The sequence below is a fragment of the Lycorma delicatula genome, chromosome 3 (assembly GCF_047948215.1).
Source record: "Lycorma delicatula isolate Av1 chromosome 3, ASM4794821v1, whole genome shotgun sequence".
NCBI classification, from domain to species: Eukaryota; Metazoa; Arthropoda; class Insecta; order Hemiptera; family Fulgoridae; genus Lycorma; species Lycorma delicatula.
Window position 1 is genome coordinate 56,471,218 of NC_134457.1, and position 20,757 is coordinate 56,491,974.

Sequence of the window (20,757 nt, forward strand, 5' to 3'; positions counted from 1 at the left end):
GTAGTGCTGGAGAAACGTTAGGGAGGCATCCATTCTCATTGTTTTGTGATGGTCAGACAGCATCTTGGGAACTCATCTTGCACACAGTTTACGGTACGAAGTCTTTCACTCACAATGGTGTAGAAGAGCTGACCTTGAAATTTCAGGAAACGAATCACTCAATACAGAAATTGTGAACCGACGATTTTCTCGAATTGCCTCATCCACTCGCTCAACATAATCATCAGTTGACATTCGCTTCCTTCCCTGACCGCCTGCATCATTAACACATGTACATCCTGCTTTAAAGTTCCTGCACCATTGTCGCACTTTGCTGTCACTCATTGAAGTTTCACTGTACACATTACTTATTCGTCTATGAATTTCAGCTGCATTACACCCCTCAGCTTGAAGAAATCAAATTACCGCACGCACTTCACACTTAGCGGCAGATGCTATTGTTGTAGACATGTTTACATGCTAGCTGCGTGTTCAGAACTAAACGAATTGACACGGCGTAATTGAAGGCCATACTAGAGATGCTGCGCAACACATATGCGCAAAGGTTCATCCAATTTTTGCGCGGGTTTTTATTTCGCGACCGATCGGACCTTGAAAAAAAAATAACCCTCATATCTTTACACCGGTGCCACCTAGCAGGTATAGTTTTTGCAAAAATCTTTCTTTTCACCTAAATAATATATATTCTGAATATGAGTCAAATTGGACCATAAATGCAATTTTTCCAAATATCTCAACCCCCAGCGCCATCTAGCGGGTCCATTTTTGCAGAGGTATTTCTTTCCAGGTAAGTAATACATATTCTGAACATGAACCAAAAAATCAGACCATAAATACAATTTTTCAAAATATCTCGACCCCCAGCGCCACCTAGCTGGTCCATTTTTTGCAAAAATATTTATTTTCACGTAACTAATATATATTCTGAATATGAGCCAAATCAGACCAGAAATACAATTTTTCAACTGATCACTATATAACTTTGTAGGGGATCCCAGGTATTGGAATTGGTAAAATTTGAAGCAAAACTAACATCACTTAATGAGTGGTAGAACTAAATAAAATGAAACGGCATATGTGCAGAAGTAAGTGTAAGAGTACGAATAAAACCATGTTTTAAACCAATACAGTAGAAGTGTTCTGATTTTTTATTTTTAACACTGATCTCTATATAACTACATATCTGTCTCTTTATAAATTTTCTACAACCGTTTGTAAATTTCTGCTTGTGTTGAAAAAATGGCCATTCTTTTGGTTATCTGACTTGAGTAAAATAAACATCCCTACCATCACAATCATAGTCACACAAGCATACAATGGTTTTATTTAGTTCCCAGCCGCTCATTCTTCAGTGCTGGAGTGTGCTTCAAGATTAAACACTTAATTGTATTTTACGCCATAAGGATCCCCTATCCAGTTATATAGAGATCACTGAATTTTTCAAAATATCTTGACCCCATTGTCATCTAGCAGGTGCAAACTAATTCAGAAACCTTCTCAGACGTGCGCACAACTCGCCAAAGTTTCATCACAATTGGATGAATGGTATAAGAACGCATAAAGGACAAACAATCAAACATTCATTTTTATATACACAGATGAGAATGTAGGAAAATAAAGTAATTCAAATGTTTTAAAATATATACTTATTTTGTTATATTAATGCTGCTTTGACCATAATGGTTCATAAACAAATTTATATTTTAAAAAAGCTCACTATATTCTGACTGAACTTTGCTGGATTTTTTTTTTACTTTTTTCCTTATAATCCTTTGTTAAAAAGTGTAACCAAAAAATGAAGATAACACTTTAAAAACATTAAAAATTACTGAGTAATTTACTAATTGGAACATTTTAAATTATTTATTTTCTTGATTGTTTATTCAAGCTATATTATTTATTTATTTTTAGATTTAAGTGCTAACCTAGTAAAAGACACTCTACTCTGCCCTCCTAAGGTATCATAAAATATATAAACATCTCGGTCAACAATATAGGTTGTTACTTGAAATGTTAACAACTCAAGTAATTTTTATTTTATTACTTGAACAAAACATTACTTTCCAAAAAAAAAATAATTGTTAATTATTTCTATTCCTATGATAAAAGTTAAAAAAATATTTTCACGTGATTATGTATTAAAGGAATAAACAATAAAAAAATTTCAAATTAGTAAGTTAAAACAATTAAAAAATTGATTAAAATTCCTACATTTAGGGTGAGGGTGTAATACCCCTAACCACTCTGATGAGAATTGAAAGCTATTCTCATCGTGTTAATACCTAAGACAGTATTAAAAACTAAAAACTATTTTTTTTTAAATTTGAATACTGCTAAGCTGAGGCAATCAAGTTTGAAAAATTAACTCTCTCAACAAGTCTGATATGATTTATTTGTCTCTTACACACTCATTCTAGTAGCATGAAAGAGCACCACTCATCGAATTATTCATTTCCTTGTATCCACATTTTAAATTTGATAAATATGCTTAGCAGTATTTAAATATATATATTTCCTGAATTGAAGTCGTTTTTTTTAACTCATTTCATTTAGTATTTTGAAGGTGTTTTATTTATTAATCTGACAAGGAGTAAAATTTTTTCTCAGCACTTGTTACTAGGTATATAAATGTAATTATACTGAGTATAAATAAATACTCAATTTTAAATTTAGTTTAACTAAAATTAATTTTTAGTTAAACTAAAAATCCCTCACTATAAGCAACCTTTACATCAAAACTGAACTAGACTAAGAATCCACAGACAATTTAATGGACGTTTCTGTTATAAATAGAAATATTCATAATGCCCATTAAAGATTATTATGCTAAGCAGCCTCACTTCTGGATAAAGTGTGGTACAAGAATCTGCCTGCAAGGTCATAACACATTCAAACACAGACAATCATATTTTTCAGCTAGTAATGTTATATCCCATTAGCACTTTGGCTACATGTACAGTTTTGTATTATGCTGAGTCCATCCAGCATCAGCCATTAGTTCCCATCTTTTATTTTATTTTGTTCATTATTTTTATACACATGGGTATCTTTGTAGTGTATTCTTGTTTTGTAGCTCTATTTACTAACGACCATAACTTTTCTCTTTCAATACTATAAAGTGACAGTCAAATACAGACTGTGAAAATTAACTTTAGAAAAAACCATACTTATGTAATGTATAATATAAAATATAAGAACAGAAGAACCAAACTGTAATTATTAGATGGCTTTTCTTAATATTTCTATGAGAAAGGAAATGTGAATGCTAGAAAAAGAAGGAAAAAATTGTTATTATAATTTAAACTAATAAAAAAGCAACAATGGCAAAAAAAGCTCAGCTACATTTACCGGCTATTTATTTCTTCATAGACACAGGACTTAGAAGATGTCAGTTACAATAGGTTCAACTATCCAGAAATGCTGTATGCTGTAGTCAAGGAATTTCATTTTATTAGCCTATAAACTTACAGAATGTGTCAAATGTCTAGTTAATTGCATTAAATAGAAAAACTCATCCTTTTATTTAACGTAGATGATAAATTAAAAAATTACAGCCTTTAAAAATGTAATTTTATAAAAAAATGGAGTCTTGCCCTTTTTCTTAATGGGATGATACCTAATAAGAGTCTTTCTCAATAGTTTTAAAAACATTTTGACACCAAAAAAGTTTTGAAAATCCATAGTCATTTGGCTAAAAATACGAATTGTAAAAGTGTTAACTCTGTGCACATTCACATACACAGGCACCCACATACATCCCTACATTAATTTTATTTTACTTATACATTATTTTATTCATACTTATGCACCCTGATCTTTTAACTGATTGTTTATTAATTATTGTTATTATTAAATTTATGCCATAAGATGTCTTGTGGAGGCAGAGAGTTGTTGTAATAGAGCAAAAAGAAGTTATATTCTGAACAATGATAGTGTGGCCTTACTACAAGGGCAGTAGTAAGGGTAATAGTACTACTTCCCTTGTACCATAAAATAATTTCTTATTTTGTAAGACATTTTTTTGTAAAAGAAAAAATTAGTCTGAAATGAAGAAAGTAAAGATGGACTATCAAGAAAATGGTAAAAAATTATAAAACAGTAAAGCATTGGTCCTAAGAAGCCCACAATTAAATTTCTTTGACTGTGATAGAAGCAATGAGACATTGTGTCAGCTTAAAAAAAAAATATGAAACTAAATCAAAAAGGGGCCTGGGGAAATACTATTTTCCCCAAAATTTAGAAAAAATTAAAAACGTTTTAAAAATAAAATTAAAAATTAAATTAAATTAAAAATAAATTATTTTTTTTTAACTTAAAAAATTTTAGTTTTTAGAACAATATTACATAAAAGAAATAAATCACTTATTGTAACATAATATAGCCATAGTTAAGCATTAGACCCTTTACTTTTGATAAATATTGATTTACGTTTCTTTCAGATGATTGCATTTTAGCAGTTAAGTGACCAGCAGTTTTCCATTACATAAAAATGTTGTATTAAATAATAATGTCATTTTTCTTCTTTTTTTTTGTATTATAGCTCAGCTGAAAGAAATCCGTAAATCAAGTTTGGCTAGTATTATTTGCAACACAGCAGATGCAGTGGATGTAATACATTCAAAAGTAATGGAAAGTATCTCATCAGATAATCTACAAATGCCATGTCGTGAAATACCTCAGCCTGATCTAACAGCATGGTTTGATATGTATGCAACAGAACAAGCTCAATCAATGAAGACATCAATTTTCTCCTCATCTGCAAGGTTTGGGTTACAAGTAAACCAGGCAGGCTTTACAACTGATGATGGTTTTACTTGGTCTGGACAACCTCCTTTTAATATTCCAATGTCCTTCTTTAATGGGCCTTCATTAGGAAGTATGCATATATTACCACCCTCAATACAGTGGAGTAGTGTAACTACAGTTGTTACTCCTACAACATTAACACTGTCAGGATCATATTCAGTTGTTACATATGCTTTCATTAAACCCTTTAATTTTACTAAAAAACAATCAAATGGAAAATTTACATTTTATGCCAATCTTTTGTGGAATAACACTGATATTTCAACTGTTTTAAGTAATAGTGAAACATTATCTTCTTTACTATTTTTTTCTTCACGATCACCAACAGACAATGTAGTAAATGATAAAAAAATACCATTAGAATTTGTATTAGCCGACCCAACAAAAAATGTCAAGAAGAGTTCTCCAGCTGATAGTGCAATACAAAAGATAACACGGTCATCACTAATACTGATAGGAAATTATTCAGTAGATAAAACACTGTTTGTTTGGCCAGGTAATATTACTGTGACTTTACCACTTGGTATTTTATATACGGGTTCATCAACCATAAATAGTTATTTAAAAGGAAGTGAAAAATTGTCAAGTACAGGTATAAAAAAGACAACTGTACCTAAAAGTCCTGCAGTTCTGCCATCCTCTACTAGATTAGAGTTGCAAGTGACTAAAGCATCTATAACCACTGATGAAGGTTTCACCTGGTCCAATCAACCACCATTCGCTATACCCATGTCTATATTTAACGGGCAGACAGGAACAACCCATATTATACCTCCATCATTGCAGTGGATCAGCACATCTGTTGCTGTATCACCAACTAAGTTAACATTATCTGGTTCATACACAGTAAATAGCTACGCATTTGATAAAACAGGTGACTTTAATTTTTCCATAAAGCAGACAACTGGTAGGTTTACATTGGATGCTGATATTTTATGGAATAATACAGATATTTCAAATGCATTATTTACTGGTGGTAGTTTCTCATCACTGATAGTATTCTCTCCAAGATCACCAAAAGATATTATTGAAAATGGTGAATTATCTCTTGGATTTGTTCTTGTGAATCCAAAAACAAACATAAAAAAGAATTCCTCACCTATTGATATATCAAAGAAAACTTCAAGTGTAATAGTAATAGGAAATTATTCAGTTGATAAAACTTATTTCTTATGGTCTGGCGATATTATAGTGACATTACCAGATAGTAATTTACTGGCTAATTCTGCAAAGTCAAACAATAATGTTAACAATAATATAGTGAAAGCATTTGCCATACCGGATAATTTCCCAGGAATACCAACTTCTGCCAGGCTTGGGTTACAGGTAATTCAAGCTAGTATAGTGACTGGTGATGGTTTAACATGGACTGGAGAACCACCTGTTAACATCCCTCTCTCTGTTTTCACTGGCCCATCAGTTGGAACAACTCATGTTTTACCTCCATCTGTGCAGTGGACTGCTACATCAGTTGTTATATCACCCACACAACTATCAATTTCTGGAACATATTCAGTTCTTAGCTATGTATTTAATCGACCTGCATTATTGAACTTTACAGTAAAGCAATCAACTGGTCAGTTTACATTAAATGCTAATATTTTATGGAACAATACAAATTTATCTACTGTTTTATTTAATGGCAATAGCTTATCTTCTTTACTTGTCTTTTCTCCTCGAGCAGCAAAGAATCTAAGTGATGAAACAGAATTTTCTCTTGAATCTATGATAACTAACCCTATTGATAGTATTAAAATGGGTTCTGCTAGTGGTTCATCTAAAACCCTTCTAAGATCAGTTATATTAGTAACAGGAAATTATTCAGTTGACAAAACTTATTTCTTTTGGCCTGGTAGTATTTTTGTGAAATTACCTCTTATTAATTCACTGTCTAATTCTGCAAAGTTGAATAATAATGTTTTGAAAACATTGGCTAAACCCAAAAGTATTTCAGGAATACCAACTTCTTCCAGGCTTGGGTTACAGGTAACTCATGCTAGTATAGTGACTGGTGATGGTTTAACATGGACTGGAGAACCACCTGTTAATATCCCTCTCTCTGTTTTCACTGGCCCATCAGTTGGAACAACTCATGTTTTACCTCCATCTGTGCAGTGGACTGCTACATCAGTTGTTATATCACCCACACAACTATCAATTTCTGGAACATATTCAGTTCTTAGCTATGTATTTAATCGACCTGCATTATTGAACTTTACAGTAAAGCAATCAACTGGTCAGTTTACATTAAATGCTAATATTTTATGGAACAATACAAATTTATCTACTGTTTTATTTAATGGCAATAGCTTATCTTCTTTACTTGTCTTTTCTCCTCGAGCAGCAAAGAATCTAAGTGATGAAACAGAATTTTCTCTTGAATCTATGATAACTAACCCTATTGATAGTATTAAAATGGGTTCTGCTAGTGGTTCATCTAAAACCCTTCTAAGATCAGTTATATTAGTAACAGGAAATTATTCAGTTGACAAAACTTATTTCTTTTGGCCTGGTAGTATTTTTGTGAAATTACCTCTTATTAATTCACTGTCTAATTCTGCAAAGTTGAATAATAATGTTTTGAAAACATTGGCTAAACCCAAAAGTATTTCAGGAATACCAACTTCTTCCAGGCTTGGGTTACAGGTAACTCATGCTAGTATAGTGACTGGTGATGGTTTAACATGGACTGGAGAACCACCTGTTAACATCCCTCTCTCTGTTTTCACTGGCCCATCAGTTGGAACAACTCATGTTTTACCTCCATCTGTGCAGTGGACTGCTACATCAGTTGTTATATCACCCACACAACTATCAATTTCTGGAACATATTCAGTTCTTAGCTATGTATTTAATCGACCTGCATTATTGAACTTTACAGTAAAGCAATCAACTGGTCAGTTTACATTAAATGCTAATATTTTATGGAACAATACAAATTTATCTACTGTTTTATTTAATGGCAATAGCTTATCTTCTTTACTTGTCTTTTCTCCTCGAGCAGCAAAGAATCTAAGTGATGAAACAGAATTTTCTCTTAAATCTATGATGATAAATTCTATTGATGATATCAAAGTTGGTTTTACTGGTGGTCCTCCTTTAACACCCATACATACAAATTCATCATTTTCATCACTAATACTTGTTAATGGAAATTATTCTGCTGATAAGACTCAATTTTATTGGAATGGTCAATTAATCATATCTTTAAAAAATAGTTCTGGTCTGAATCCAGGTTTAAAATTTCTAAGAGATAGTGTTGATATTTCTACAAAGCCGCCAAAACCTACTAAAGCACCTAAACCACCAAAACCGATAAAAAAAAGTATTTCAGTTACTGTCGTTTCTGGAAATATATGGGCTGGAGTAGGTGATTCAGAATCAACACAGATTTGGAATGGTGACTTACCGATACAAATAAAATTAGATGATATTGTAGACAAAGATTCATATAGTCCAATGGCACAAGTTACATGGACTGGTTCTGCTACAAATACCGATTTAGAAGGAGCATTTTCATTGCCTATAAATATAATTAATGGAACTCAAACATTAATTAAAAATCTAATTGGTAACTTTTCTGTACAGTTTCAACCAAAGTGGTCTGCTAACATGGAAGAATTAGTTAATCCAACATTTAAATACAATTGCAGAGTTCTTTTCGATGAATTTACCAAAAAGTCTACATTTATGAGTTCCAGTAATCAAGAACTCACTGAAAAAGCTTCAGATAATGACCCAACTAAATGCAATATATTGCTTGTTGGAGTATATTATAAAAAACCATTTTCTTGTAAACTTTTACCTTTTATGTGTAGTGATGATACTCTCTTTACTTGGAACGGGGAAGCAATAATAACATTCAGTTTTCCACCAGATTCTGATTTGCCCACTCCACCAACTACTCCTTACTCAACACAGTTAAAAAAGTTAAGTGATGGGTTTCTTACTACACGTAAAATTATTGGTAGAGTATTATCAGGATCTTTATCAGCTGGTTTACCTGGCCAAAGTCAGAAGACACTGTGGTCAGGAACATTTCCTGCTGTTATTTCATTACCTGTATTTTGGGCACCAGGAGGTGACCAATTATCTGATGATGCTGATAAAGTTTATGGACATGGAGCTATTTGGTCAGGTTCTGTTTTTGGAGCAACTTTGCATGGAACATTCTCTTTACCACAGTATACTGGGAAAGGTGCTACATCATCAATTAGATGGTGGAATGGAGATATTTCTGTTCAAGTAATGTCACTTTGGGATACAGGAATAGGAAATTTAATTACACCTGGATTAAAATTTTATTCTAGGATAGCATTTAGAGATGTGAGAAATGCAACAGACCTTCTCCAGTCAGCAAATCCTACACAAATTGAAGTTAACTCGGCTTACAAAGCACCTCTTATTCTACTTGGAAGTTATTCTTCTGATGGCAGAATGTTTTATTGGTCTGGAAGTTTTGTTCTCATACTTTATAATGTTCCAGACACAAATTTATAAAGATTTTAAATTGCTTATTAATTTAACTATTAAACTTTTTATGGGCAATGCTGGAAAGGTGCTCAATGTTGGAAAAATTTCTATCTGAATGAAATTTATGCATCTACTATAAACTAATTGTTATTTATACAATCATTAATGGTACTTTGTATTATGTTATTTAATATAATCTAGACACCAAGAGTAATAATATTCTAAATGACTGTCGTGTTTCTTAACTAGGTGGTTGTTTAATTAATTATAATTTGTATTAAGTATAACTTGACTAACATTAATTTTTTTTTAAATTAAATGTAGCAAATAGATTACTCTATAAATGTATTTTAGCTGTTCAGTTTGGTTATTTTAATTTCTTTATTATTAGTTAAGAAACACCTGACAATTAATGCTATTGTAATCACTGTTTGCCATAGGTCTTCATATTCATTTTCTAGATAGTAGAAAGTTGTATATTACTAAAGGAAACCAATTCTCTACTTACTAAAACATTATAAAATCAGGTATTGTAAACATATAATAGATACACATTTTATTCGAGTTGTATACATGTTGTATGTTGCCCATGTATACTTGCAATATAGAAAAATGTCATAACTTTTAATAAACTAAGTAACTTCAAATGTTTAACATATATTAATAGACTCTCAAGGAACTCATTATAGATATAATGAGATTACATGTTCAACACTAGAACTCAGGTTCACTTCTCTTTAATAACTGCAAAATGTAGTTTAAAAAATTTTTTCAGTTGTATTAAAAACCAAAACTTTTCAATGTAAGATCTGAATTTTTGTTAATCAGCAAACTGCCTAGAAAGTCATTTTAACTGAATTTAAATGCTTAATGTTACTACAGTAATTTGGTTGTTAAATTAAAGATTTACGGCCAGTCTTGGAAAACACTTGCTTATCATAAATACATTATCTCAAATCATAGGTTGGTTTGGTGATCTTCCTGCTACTTTCCTGAACAGAAAAACAACAAAATACAGTAACAGTAAAGGTTATCTTAATAAAAAAAATAATGTTTTAGTTGTTAGGACTACTGAATATTTTGGATTCATGAATTGCAAATTAAATCAGTATTCTTTAATACACTAATGTGCTATGGGATTTTACACCTTTTTCCCATTAGAGAAGTTCATTTTATTTTTTTTTATTTTAACTTACTCTATTTTAATTTGACAGTCATAATTTTTATTTTATTTAATTTTATAAATTGACACCAGAATTACTTATTCTTAATGTGATATTTTATTTCAAAAAATTCCATTTTGCATTTTCAATATTACATTGCTTTACATTTACAATGCATTACATTGCATTTTCATTACATTACTGGTTTAAACCAAGAATTAGGCCTAAATGCAGTAATTCAGACATACAGCAAGTTACAAGTAAATTTTACATAAATAGAGGATGAAAATATGAGCCCTACATTAACAAAGTTTGTAAGATATCTGAGATTTGCAGAATATTAATTAAATACTCCTTTTCCATGGTAATCTTCTTTTGTTTAGTTCTTCTTTAGTTTTCTTTTGTTTGGATCTTCTTTAATCTAAACATAATACTGTATGAAGGAAATTATATATTTTTTTGTACTTTTTTAAACTAATGGTAATCATGAACTGTAATTATTGGGGAAAATAAATGAAAATTACAAATTGTTGTTAATTAAATATTTACTTTGTAATGTATAAGTTAATTGAATTATGGAAAAAAATACTAAATGTTATTTTAACATGTATATTTGTATTACATATATTTATATGATTATTACTATTAGCATAGGTGATTATCATAATGATTTTCTATATGTTTATAAGCATTATACAAACACACACACACATTGTGTGTATGTTTTTTTCTTAATAATAAAGTTTGGTTACAGAATAATAAGTGAGACCTAACTTCAAATGTAAAAGTAATGAACATAGAATGCAATATAACCCTTTGCACATGACCATGAATTTATTGTTACTTTTCTGAAAAAGAAAGGTGTGAGATGTATCAAATGTTTATCATGTTATTTGAGAGTTTGTATGCTGTACAGAAAATAAATTTTTATAAAACATTAATAGCTGAAAAGCAGTCGTCTAGCTGGCAGAAGACATCCAGCTAGTTATTTTCCTGTTCCTTCATGGTTAGACATATTTAGTCTATAAATCTCTGAATATTGTAGCACCTATGAGCTCATCAAATGTAACTCATTACATTTACATTTCATTCTAACTCTTAATGATTTTAATTAATCCTTAATCATTTATGATATGCATTTCATTGTGAATATTTACATAAAATTTTCTAATAGCAATTTAAATAATCAAATTATGTTTTTATTATTTGGTTAATATTATTTTTTTTTTTTTACTTTTATGAATAAATTTTTCTACTTAACTGAATAAATTTTTTTTGTTATATTTCATTGTGTTTTATTGTTTTCTTTCATTTATCCTCTAAATATAGTTCATCATATTAGAAATTTCTTAATTCTTTCTTATAATTTGATTTAACTGGCTCAATAATGCTATGCTTACTATTGAATCATCTGCATCTGGAAACAACGATCTACAAGTGCATATGCAGTTATATAAGTGTATTACAGCTTTTTACAAAATAGTTTTCTTTCCTTTAAATAAATATTTATTGCTCCAGTGACACAGTTAGGCTGTCATGCAATTGTAGTGTTACATCCTTTTTTTAATGGTTGAATGAGGTCAAACTTTTTAAGATGTGAAAAATGGCAAACCTAAACAGAATTATCACCACCTATTACTGATTGCAATATTTAATAATGCACTCCTTGTAATCAAGATTATTAAATTCATGGTAATTCTTTTTATATTGGGATACATTTACTCTAAGTTTGACTTGCTCATATAAATAATAGAATCCTGAACTACAGTAAACTACATATATTTTTTACCATTGATGGTTCTGTAATATATAGTAAATCTAAGCAATTAGCATGTGGAAATTAAACTTATGACTTTAAAACTAGATTTGCCCTAAATCCATGTCATCAAACCCAAATTAAATAAACCAGTCCTCTAGATATTAACTAAATCTTACAATTTCATAATTATTGTTGAAGATTATAGTGTTTTATTATATATTCTTTTTAAATAAGGTAGGTGAAGTGAGTATTAGAACACAGAACATGCAATCATATCAAGGAAAATATTTCTTTAAAAATGTATATCAGATTTCATTAGAATAGCTCAAGCCATTCTGAAGAAATAAATTTCTGTTTAAAAAGTGGAAAAGATGAAAAGGAGTTTTTAAACATAGAACCTGTAGGACCTATTTTTTCTTGTAATTAGGTAAACTACTGAAATACTGGATAAACCAGTAACTTCATAAACCAAATTACTCTAAAAGAGTTAATAAATTATCACAAAAAAAAGTCTGCAGAAAGCTATAATTAATACATAAATCATGGTTTTAATTTTTAAGTGGTTCTTAAAATACAGTTTTGCCTCAATATAGACAGTTGGAAGAGATAGCCTGGTCGGGAAAGTCGGCTTCAACCTTAACTGGTTAGGAAAGAAATCGTTTAGGCTCTTCTAACAAGCAGCAAAAGTCACTATAATAATGAAGCGATCGAGCAACTCGGTGTTGAGTATCTTCTCCAGCATTTCAGAGGAGAAGAATGATTTTTCCCGCAAAATGGGATTTCTCCGTTGACTGCGCTGTGATAGTCGTGTAAGAATGGTATTTTATTGCTGGAAGACAGCAATGAGTCGAAACTACTTTTGGCAAAGTCGGCGTCCAGTATCGGTTAGAATAATGATCATTCTGAATTATTTCCGAACGTCATCAAAATAATGAAGATTTGTAAGATTATATATTGAAATGTCTATTTATGTCCGTCTCTAGTGTTGTTTGTATTTCATAACATTAAAGCTTATTATTATATCGCTTAAAAACTGTGTGTAAAACCAAATCGTAGGTAATTGGTCAATTTCTTATTTTTAAGTATACCAAACTTCTAAACCAATTCATCGAAACACGACCAATAATTTTAATAAAGTTTCAGTCAATATTTAGAAGCGAATGCAATTAAATCTACAAGAATACACACATCATACTGGAGTCACGACATCACACTGGAGTTACGATCGAAATTTTTATCTATTTGTAGAGCACCAAATTCACGCTATCATATTCTGGAAAATGCACGGAAGGACAAGTCATCTGCTGAAGTATACTTTGTGGCAAATAAGTAGTAGCAACTGAACACACCGGCTTGGTGTAGTGGTGAACGCGTCTTCCCAAATCAGCTGATTTGGAAGTCGAGAGTTCCGGCGTTCATGTCCTAGTAAAGTCAGTTATTTTTACACGGATTTGAATACTAGATCGTGGATACCGGTGTTCTTTGGTGGTGTTTGGTTTCAATTAACCACACATCTCAGGAATGGTCGAACTGAGACTGTGTACACTCATACATATTATGCTCATTCGTCCTCTGAAGTAATATCTGAACGGTTATTACCGGAGGCTTAAACCGCAAAAAGAAAAGAAAAAGGTAGTAGCAACTTATTGAAACGTTGTTGAAAGGGATGACTCGTCTCGTTCAATCTTCTGCGAAAAACGAATTACATCCTACTATTAACAGTACCTTTCAATCGCTTCGATTGAGAGTTGTTACGCTTCCATAACAGCTTATGTAGTTGACAATTGGTTCAGTGTTATTGTTTGTTAGTACATTGATTTTTAAATAATTATAGTGTGCTTCGTGTGAATTTATTACAGCCAGAATGTCAAATAAAGACAGAGTGTACGTATTTATTTTCAGTGTTAAACTATTTTTTATTTTTTTTACATGAGTTTAATTAGTTGTACTGCTAAGGTGTGTGTGCACCTTAAAAAGTAATATCTATATCCAAACTCATTTGATAATTATTGCATTCCTTATTTTTGCTAAATTTCTTAGTATTACAGTTTATTTTCAGTCTTAAGTGGGATACATTTTCTAATTAAGGGAAAAATTCAGCTTAATGTTGAGTAATGTTATGCTTTTAGGACTTTTTCTGTAACTAATTTTTGCATTGATTTTTCAAAAACGTATTTGTTACATTTCAGTAATTTGTTTGTTATTATGGCACCTGATCCACAACATTCTATATTATTATTAAGTTCTTTTTGAAATAAATTTTGCTAGTTTTGCATCCAAAACTAACCTAGTTTTGTAGGCTTTTATTGATAGCTCTGTAATATTTCTCTTAGTAGACCAGAAGACAATTTTGCAGTTTTAATTTTTACTACAGATACTCTATTAATTAAATTAGTAATTGAAAATATTTATTTTTGGGAGGTATTAATTAAAAATTATTAACTAATAGCTTTCAACAGGTCTATTATGGGCAGTTTTCATCCAAGCTAACATTTTATGTCTAGTATAATTTGTAGTTTGAAAGCATTTGTAATTTGTAAGCTTGTAGTTTGAAAGCATTTTAGTTTCAAAAAAGTTAGTGCTAGTGTTTAACAAAACAGTTTTGGGAATGGAATAAAATATTTACAAAACAAATCTAAAAAATATCCATGACTGAAAATATACAAAAACTTGAGTATAAGTTTATGTTCATCAGTACTTTGAACCATTAATTGTCATGGATTTCGGAAATTGTGCTTAAATTCCCTTAATTTTAACCTTTATACTATGTTCTGTTTTTATATCTTCTTTCCATCATGTTGCTTTACTATGTTTACTTCCAATAATGCTATAGCTTTTGTATATTAAGCAAACATTTGTCTTTGCTCTCAAGATTAATTTCTTCACTTCCAATAATGCTATAGCTTTTGTATATTAAGCAAACATTTGTCTTTGCTCTCAAGATTAATTTCTTCATAATAATAAATCCATGTAATCTATTCATGTGCCAGCTTCACTTAATTAAAAACTGAAATCTAAACAATATGTTATTGAAGTTGATGAATTTTTTACAAATTTTGTACCCAGGCTAAGTAATGATTGAATCTGATATTGGCTAAGACAGTGTTGAATATATCAACTGTATGTCTTTTCTTTTTTTTTTCTTGTAGAGGGTAAATTTTTATTAGTATCCCAATGCCTGCCTATCATCGGTCTCATTTACAGTAATTCAAGAATTTTTACTTGATAATCTTTCACATATCTGTACTCTTATGTAGCCATAGTCATATGTTTCATAACCATTGACATTTTAATATTTCATATTTCTTGAGGTTTTTTATGTTAAGATTTTTGTTTGAGGTTTTTTCATAAAAAAGTAGAAAACCTATTTAGCAAAGTTAGTAGGATTATTTTTTAATTGTCTCAAAGAAACAAACTTGCTAACAGAAAAAGTGTTAGTTCGCCCTTGTTATTTTTAAGTAACTAATCTTGGATTTTACTCATCCTCATAGAAATTTCTGAAATCGCTTAATAATACAAGAAAGACTAAAAGTTGTAACATTTCAATTTTTTAGATTCATGCATAAGCATTTAAAAGATACTTCCACCAATCATTGTAGACATACATGTTGGCCTGTACATTTTGTAGAGTTAAAATTGATGATTATTATTCCAGTGTAATAGTTATATTTGAACTGATTGTGTTTTTTTTTTTTTTTTTACAGTTTAGTATGTGGGGATGTAAATGGAAAATTTAAAACATTATTTGCCAGAGTAGAAAACATAAATAAAAAGAATGGCCCTTTCAGTTATGTTCTTTGTGTTGGAAATTTCTTTGGTTCATCAGATTCTATTGGAAAAGAATGGGAACCATATTCATCAGGAAGAAAGAATGGTAGTGTTAAATTCTTATTATTAATTAATTAATTTTTTATTTAAAAATTTTATTTATGTATTTGGTTATGTTCTACAATAACTTTATCCCACCTGATTATGTATTTTTAATTATCTTCTTTTTCATGTTTGATATATTGTTAAGTTTTCTTTGATCGTCTATGAATGAGACGAATGACCCCCTCCCTGTTTTTCTTATCTGAAAAATGTTTTTCATTCAATTTTTACTTTCTTTTGCTTAAAATTAAGTGAAAAAAATTGAAGCTGATAAACTTTTACTTTACTTATTCAAAACTTTTTAAAAGTTTGAAAATCTTATATGTCTTTTCTCACTTATAATGAATTAAATATCTTCAAGAACATTAATTAAATTCATAAAATTTGCAAATGAGAGCACTCAACATGTGAGATGGGAAACAGGATAAAACAGGTTCCAGAACTGAAGCAACAGTATTGTTTAAGATATCCAATGTAAAACATAAAATTTGGTGTCAAAAACAGGTTTTTTTAGGTTTGTAGTAAAATAGCTTTGTTAAACGACTAATAAATGCAGAAGATTTAGTAACAAAACTTGCAGAGAATTTAATTCCTAGAAAATTAATGTAAATACAGGTAATAAAGAGTAAATAAAAACCTTTTGAAAATTGTTTTTTTATTGAAACAAAACGGATGAAAAATAGACAGAAAATCATATATTTCTTTCTGTACCTAATAAACAAACTTCAGTGTATCAGCATTTACAAACAAAAGGGTAATTTCCAATGTGTTTGTTTTCTGTGCAGAGTAAATCATTGTGTGATTCAGTGTAACCCAGGCACTAGTACAAGGTAAATTTCATGTCGCACTGGATTGTCAAAAAACAATGTGTGGTGCATCCTATGGAAATAAAATCTTTTCCCTTTCTGCCTGCAGAAGGTTCAAAATTTGCAGCCAACAGATTAGCCCTATTTGCTATTGAAACCACTTTTATGAGAAACGAAGTCTTCAATTCTAAAAATAGTCATTTAAAGAGCGAAGGCAATCCACATGGTATTGTGGAAACTAGTTTCCAACTTAGATTTTACATTAATGTTTGGTTTGGCATTAATTATTTATGACTAAATTCTGGGACCATTTGTTTTCAATGAAAACCTTATGGGAGATGCATACGTTCATTACTTAAAATATAATTTGGCGGCTCTTTTGGAGGATATACCTTTCCAAACTAGATTGCAAATGATTTTTCAGCTTGATGGTGCAACACCACATTTTTCTTTAGTAGCTTGATTGCTTGATTGCTAGTAGCTTGAAATCACTTGATTGCTAATTTTTAAACTGGATTGGACATGGTGGATAGTCAATTGGCCAACATGATCACCTGACTTAATGCCACTCTATTACTTCATTTGGGGCCATATGAAAACAATAGCATACCAACAAAATGTTATTACTAAAGAAAAGTTACTCATTAAAATAAAAAATGCTATTGAATCTATATGAAATATAAGATTCTGAGATTACTCATTTATGGAAAGCCACTGGAAATGTTTTATGTACATAGGCTGAGTGTTGTATACATTGGGAAGGAGGGAATTTCAAGCAATTACTATAATCGAGGTTTGTTATTCTATTACCTTTATGATTTTATGTTTTGCTATATTAAGAATAATATTTATTAGGTACAGAAAGAATATGATTTTCTGCCTATTTTCATCTATTTTGCTTCAATGAAAACCGATTTTCAGCTTATGTTTCATCTATTTTGTTTCAATAAAAAACCGTATTTTAAAAGTTCTTATTTACTTTTTTAGTTGGCTGTATTTACATTTTATCTGTATTAAATTCTGTACAAGTTTTATTACTAAATCTTCTGCATTTAATAAAGCTATACAAACTACAAATCTAAAAATAAATTTTTTTAACACCAATTTTTATATTTTACATTGAATATCTGAAAAACTACTGGAGTTACAGTTCTGAAACCTGTTTTATCCAATTTTCCATCTCAAATTACATAAGGAACCACTAATTTTACTTAATTCGATCTCCAAAAATTATAATATTGTGTCATATTACAAGAACTGAAATCCGGGCGAAATCTTTCGCTAGCCTAACTTGAAAACAAAGCGTTTCCAGACCTGTGCTTATATGAAGTTTTTCATTATTTTCAGCGGTAGAACATGTCCTGAAAGTTTCTCTGTTTCTTCATGGGTCACTCTGTATAGAGTCAACCCATTTGAAGTTACTCAGGTAGGCTTAGCATATTTTTTTGGATTCAATCCAGGACATATTTTTGAAATTATTTAAAAGTCTTAACAGTTTACTGAAACATTAAACTTTATTTATTCAGTTGTATTTTTCACTAGACATGACTTTTTTCAGAGATGGTTTGTTAGTTTTAATTAAATCATAAAATTCACAACAAGATAGTACTGAATTAATTTTAACATTTAGTAGATGTTTAATAGTAGATACTAAAAGTCTTCCCCTTTCTGCAGACCAATGTTCTCTGTAGTTGAAAAAACTCTATCAACTGGAACAGATATCCCTGGCAAAGACATCGTAAACTCAACCATTTTAGAAATATTGCAACATGAAATATCAGTTTTCTGAAACACCTTAAAAATTGCTTTCCACTTCTCTTCAATAGTATCTGGTACTTTTTAGAACTTGAACCACAACTTACCCTTTTGAATTACCTTGAGAAAATATGATTAAATTGTTTTTTGTTTCATCCTTCCAGGACCAATAGTTTTTTAGTTATGATTTTTTTCTGCAATCCCTTACAATCACAAAAATGGGTGTGTGCACGGTAACAAAAATGGCCATCACAGGTAAACTTCTTAAATAAAAAATAAAACAAAAAAAATAGTTTTAAGGTCCTGAGACAGGTAGGAAACAAGTGGGTGAGTTCAGTTTTTTTTTTTGAATTGGTCAAGCAATCAACTAATGTTTTTTGGGACACTTCAAATGGATTGACCCTATATATATATGTTTAAATTCTATTAAATAAACCACGTAGTACAGAATATTGAGTTAAGACATATCTTACCTAATTTTTCATGATATGTCTTATCTTGGTACTCTGTAGTAGGTGGTTTATTTAATAAAATTTAAATATAATTTAACAATACAAGGGAATAATATGAATCTTAAAAAGATTAATTTCAGTAAAATAATAATTTAATTTCAGTAAGTAATAGTGTTTGATTATTTAAGGCTTGTAGCAGTTCCAGTATAAGTTTTATCAGTTACCTCAAATTCACATTCTATACATTGCCTTTGTAAACTGATTTTCTTGTTAACTTAATTGCAGTTTGCTATAATCATTTGTTTGTAAACTGCTGTCATGTTAAAGTACGTTTTGGATCTTACATAGTACAGGGCTGTATTTTTAAAGATTATACTACAATAATCACTCATTTTTATGTAAATTTTATTTACCTGAGGTTCACTTGATGTGAAGTGTGTTCAGAACACCTGAGTGTTCTGAAGATGTGCAGTATCTGTGACAGCCCAACCTAATATAATCTTATCCCACACATCAGTTCTCTTAAAGGAACTGATGTATATGTTTATATCCAGAATATATTTTAATGATCAGAATATGTTTATATCACCATATTTGATTGAATAAATCTTCCCCCATTTGATATCTTAAAAAATATTCCCACAAGTAGGAATCTAGAAAATTTCTACGTGTATCAAATTCTTTATTTGTTTCAGAGTTTTACTTGATTCCATAAAGATTCAATGGTTTGTGTATGAGCACAAATCAAAACCATAACTGGATCAACAAAATTTACACAATGATTTACAGTTATTTGTAAATATTGTAATATATGTACAACTTATTGAACTAAATAGGTTAATTATTTTTATTAGCCAAGGTTGGATACTTTTTAATCACACCTCATATAATTGAAAACAATACAGAGATTTTCTTCACTTTCAGTTTTGCTAACTGATTGTTACAAATATATAATATGGTGCATTGATAATTGATTGACTATGTTTTCATAGTCAAGTTTTAATGCCAAATTTTGATAAGAAATAGAGCCTTTAAAGTCAGTAGATTTTACGTAAGAGTAATCAGATAAAATTTCATAACTAGCATTAATTCCTTGCTTAATGTGTTTTTTTTTCACTACAGATAAATAATGAAATAGAACGTAGATTTTTAAAATTATGACTTTTTTTATTAATTCTTTGCATACTGTCTTGCTTGTTGACTTCATCTATAAACGTTTTTCCTATATTGATTCCTATTCAGTTATGAAAGAGAATTACCACATTGTTCCAACTAACTTATATTTAATAAGTACATTTTTAACTATTTAATAATGCTAACTATTGTTCTACATCTCTTCTGATGATGTGGAAACAGAAATAAATACCTGTCCATTTCATCTTCCTATCCTTTCATTTCTACCTTCCTTTCAAATTTTGTTATAACTGTTGATAGTTTCATGGCCAAAGCTTTTTAAGTTAATATCCATTTTAAAAAATAATAAATAAATATGCTGATACATGTTTTCATATGGTGCTTTCAGTTCCAGTTCCCATGTATGTTCTTGGAGGTAATAATGAAAAACATATAAAATATTTTACAGAAACTGATGATAGTGGACAGATAGCACCTAATGTTACATATCTAGGTATGTTTTATATTTTACTGTATTTTCTGATTTTAATATAATAGAA

At 29.9% G+C, this 20,757-nt stretch overlaps 2 protein-coding genes across 3 annotated transcripts in view; both read left to right on the plus strand.

Moving 5' to 3' along the window:
* The window catches only part of LOC142321606 (uncharacterized), a 69,174-nt gene extending 57,449 nt beyond the window's left edge, over positions 1-11,725 (plus strand). Inside the window, exon 14 of the mRNA XM_075359831.1 lies at positions 4,541-11,725. Within this exon, the coding sequence (XP_075215946.1) occupies positions 4,541-9,306 (4,766 nt within the window). The 3' untranslated portion in view covers positions 9,307-11,725. The remainder of the gene's footprint in view (positions 1-4,540) is intronic.
* A 2,171-nt stretch (positions 11,726-13,896) lies between these two features.
* LOC142321607 (CWF19-like protein 1) overlaps positions 13,897-20,757 on the plus strand; it is a 46,327-nt gene continuing 39,466 nt past the window's right edge. Inside the window, exons 1-3 of one of the 2 annotated variants that reach the window (XM_075359833.1) lie at positions 13,897-14,085; positions 15,906-16,075; positions 20,607-20,711. In XM_075359833.1, the coding sequence (XP_075215948.1) occupies positions 14,066-14,085; positions 15,906-16,075; positions 20,607-20,711 (295 nt within the window). In that variant the 5' untranslated portion in view covers positions 13,897-14,065. The remainder of the gene's footprint in view (positions 14,086-15,905; positions 16,076-20,606; positions 20,712-20,757) is intronic. The other variant, XM_075359832.1, reaches the window with a different exon arrangement.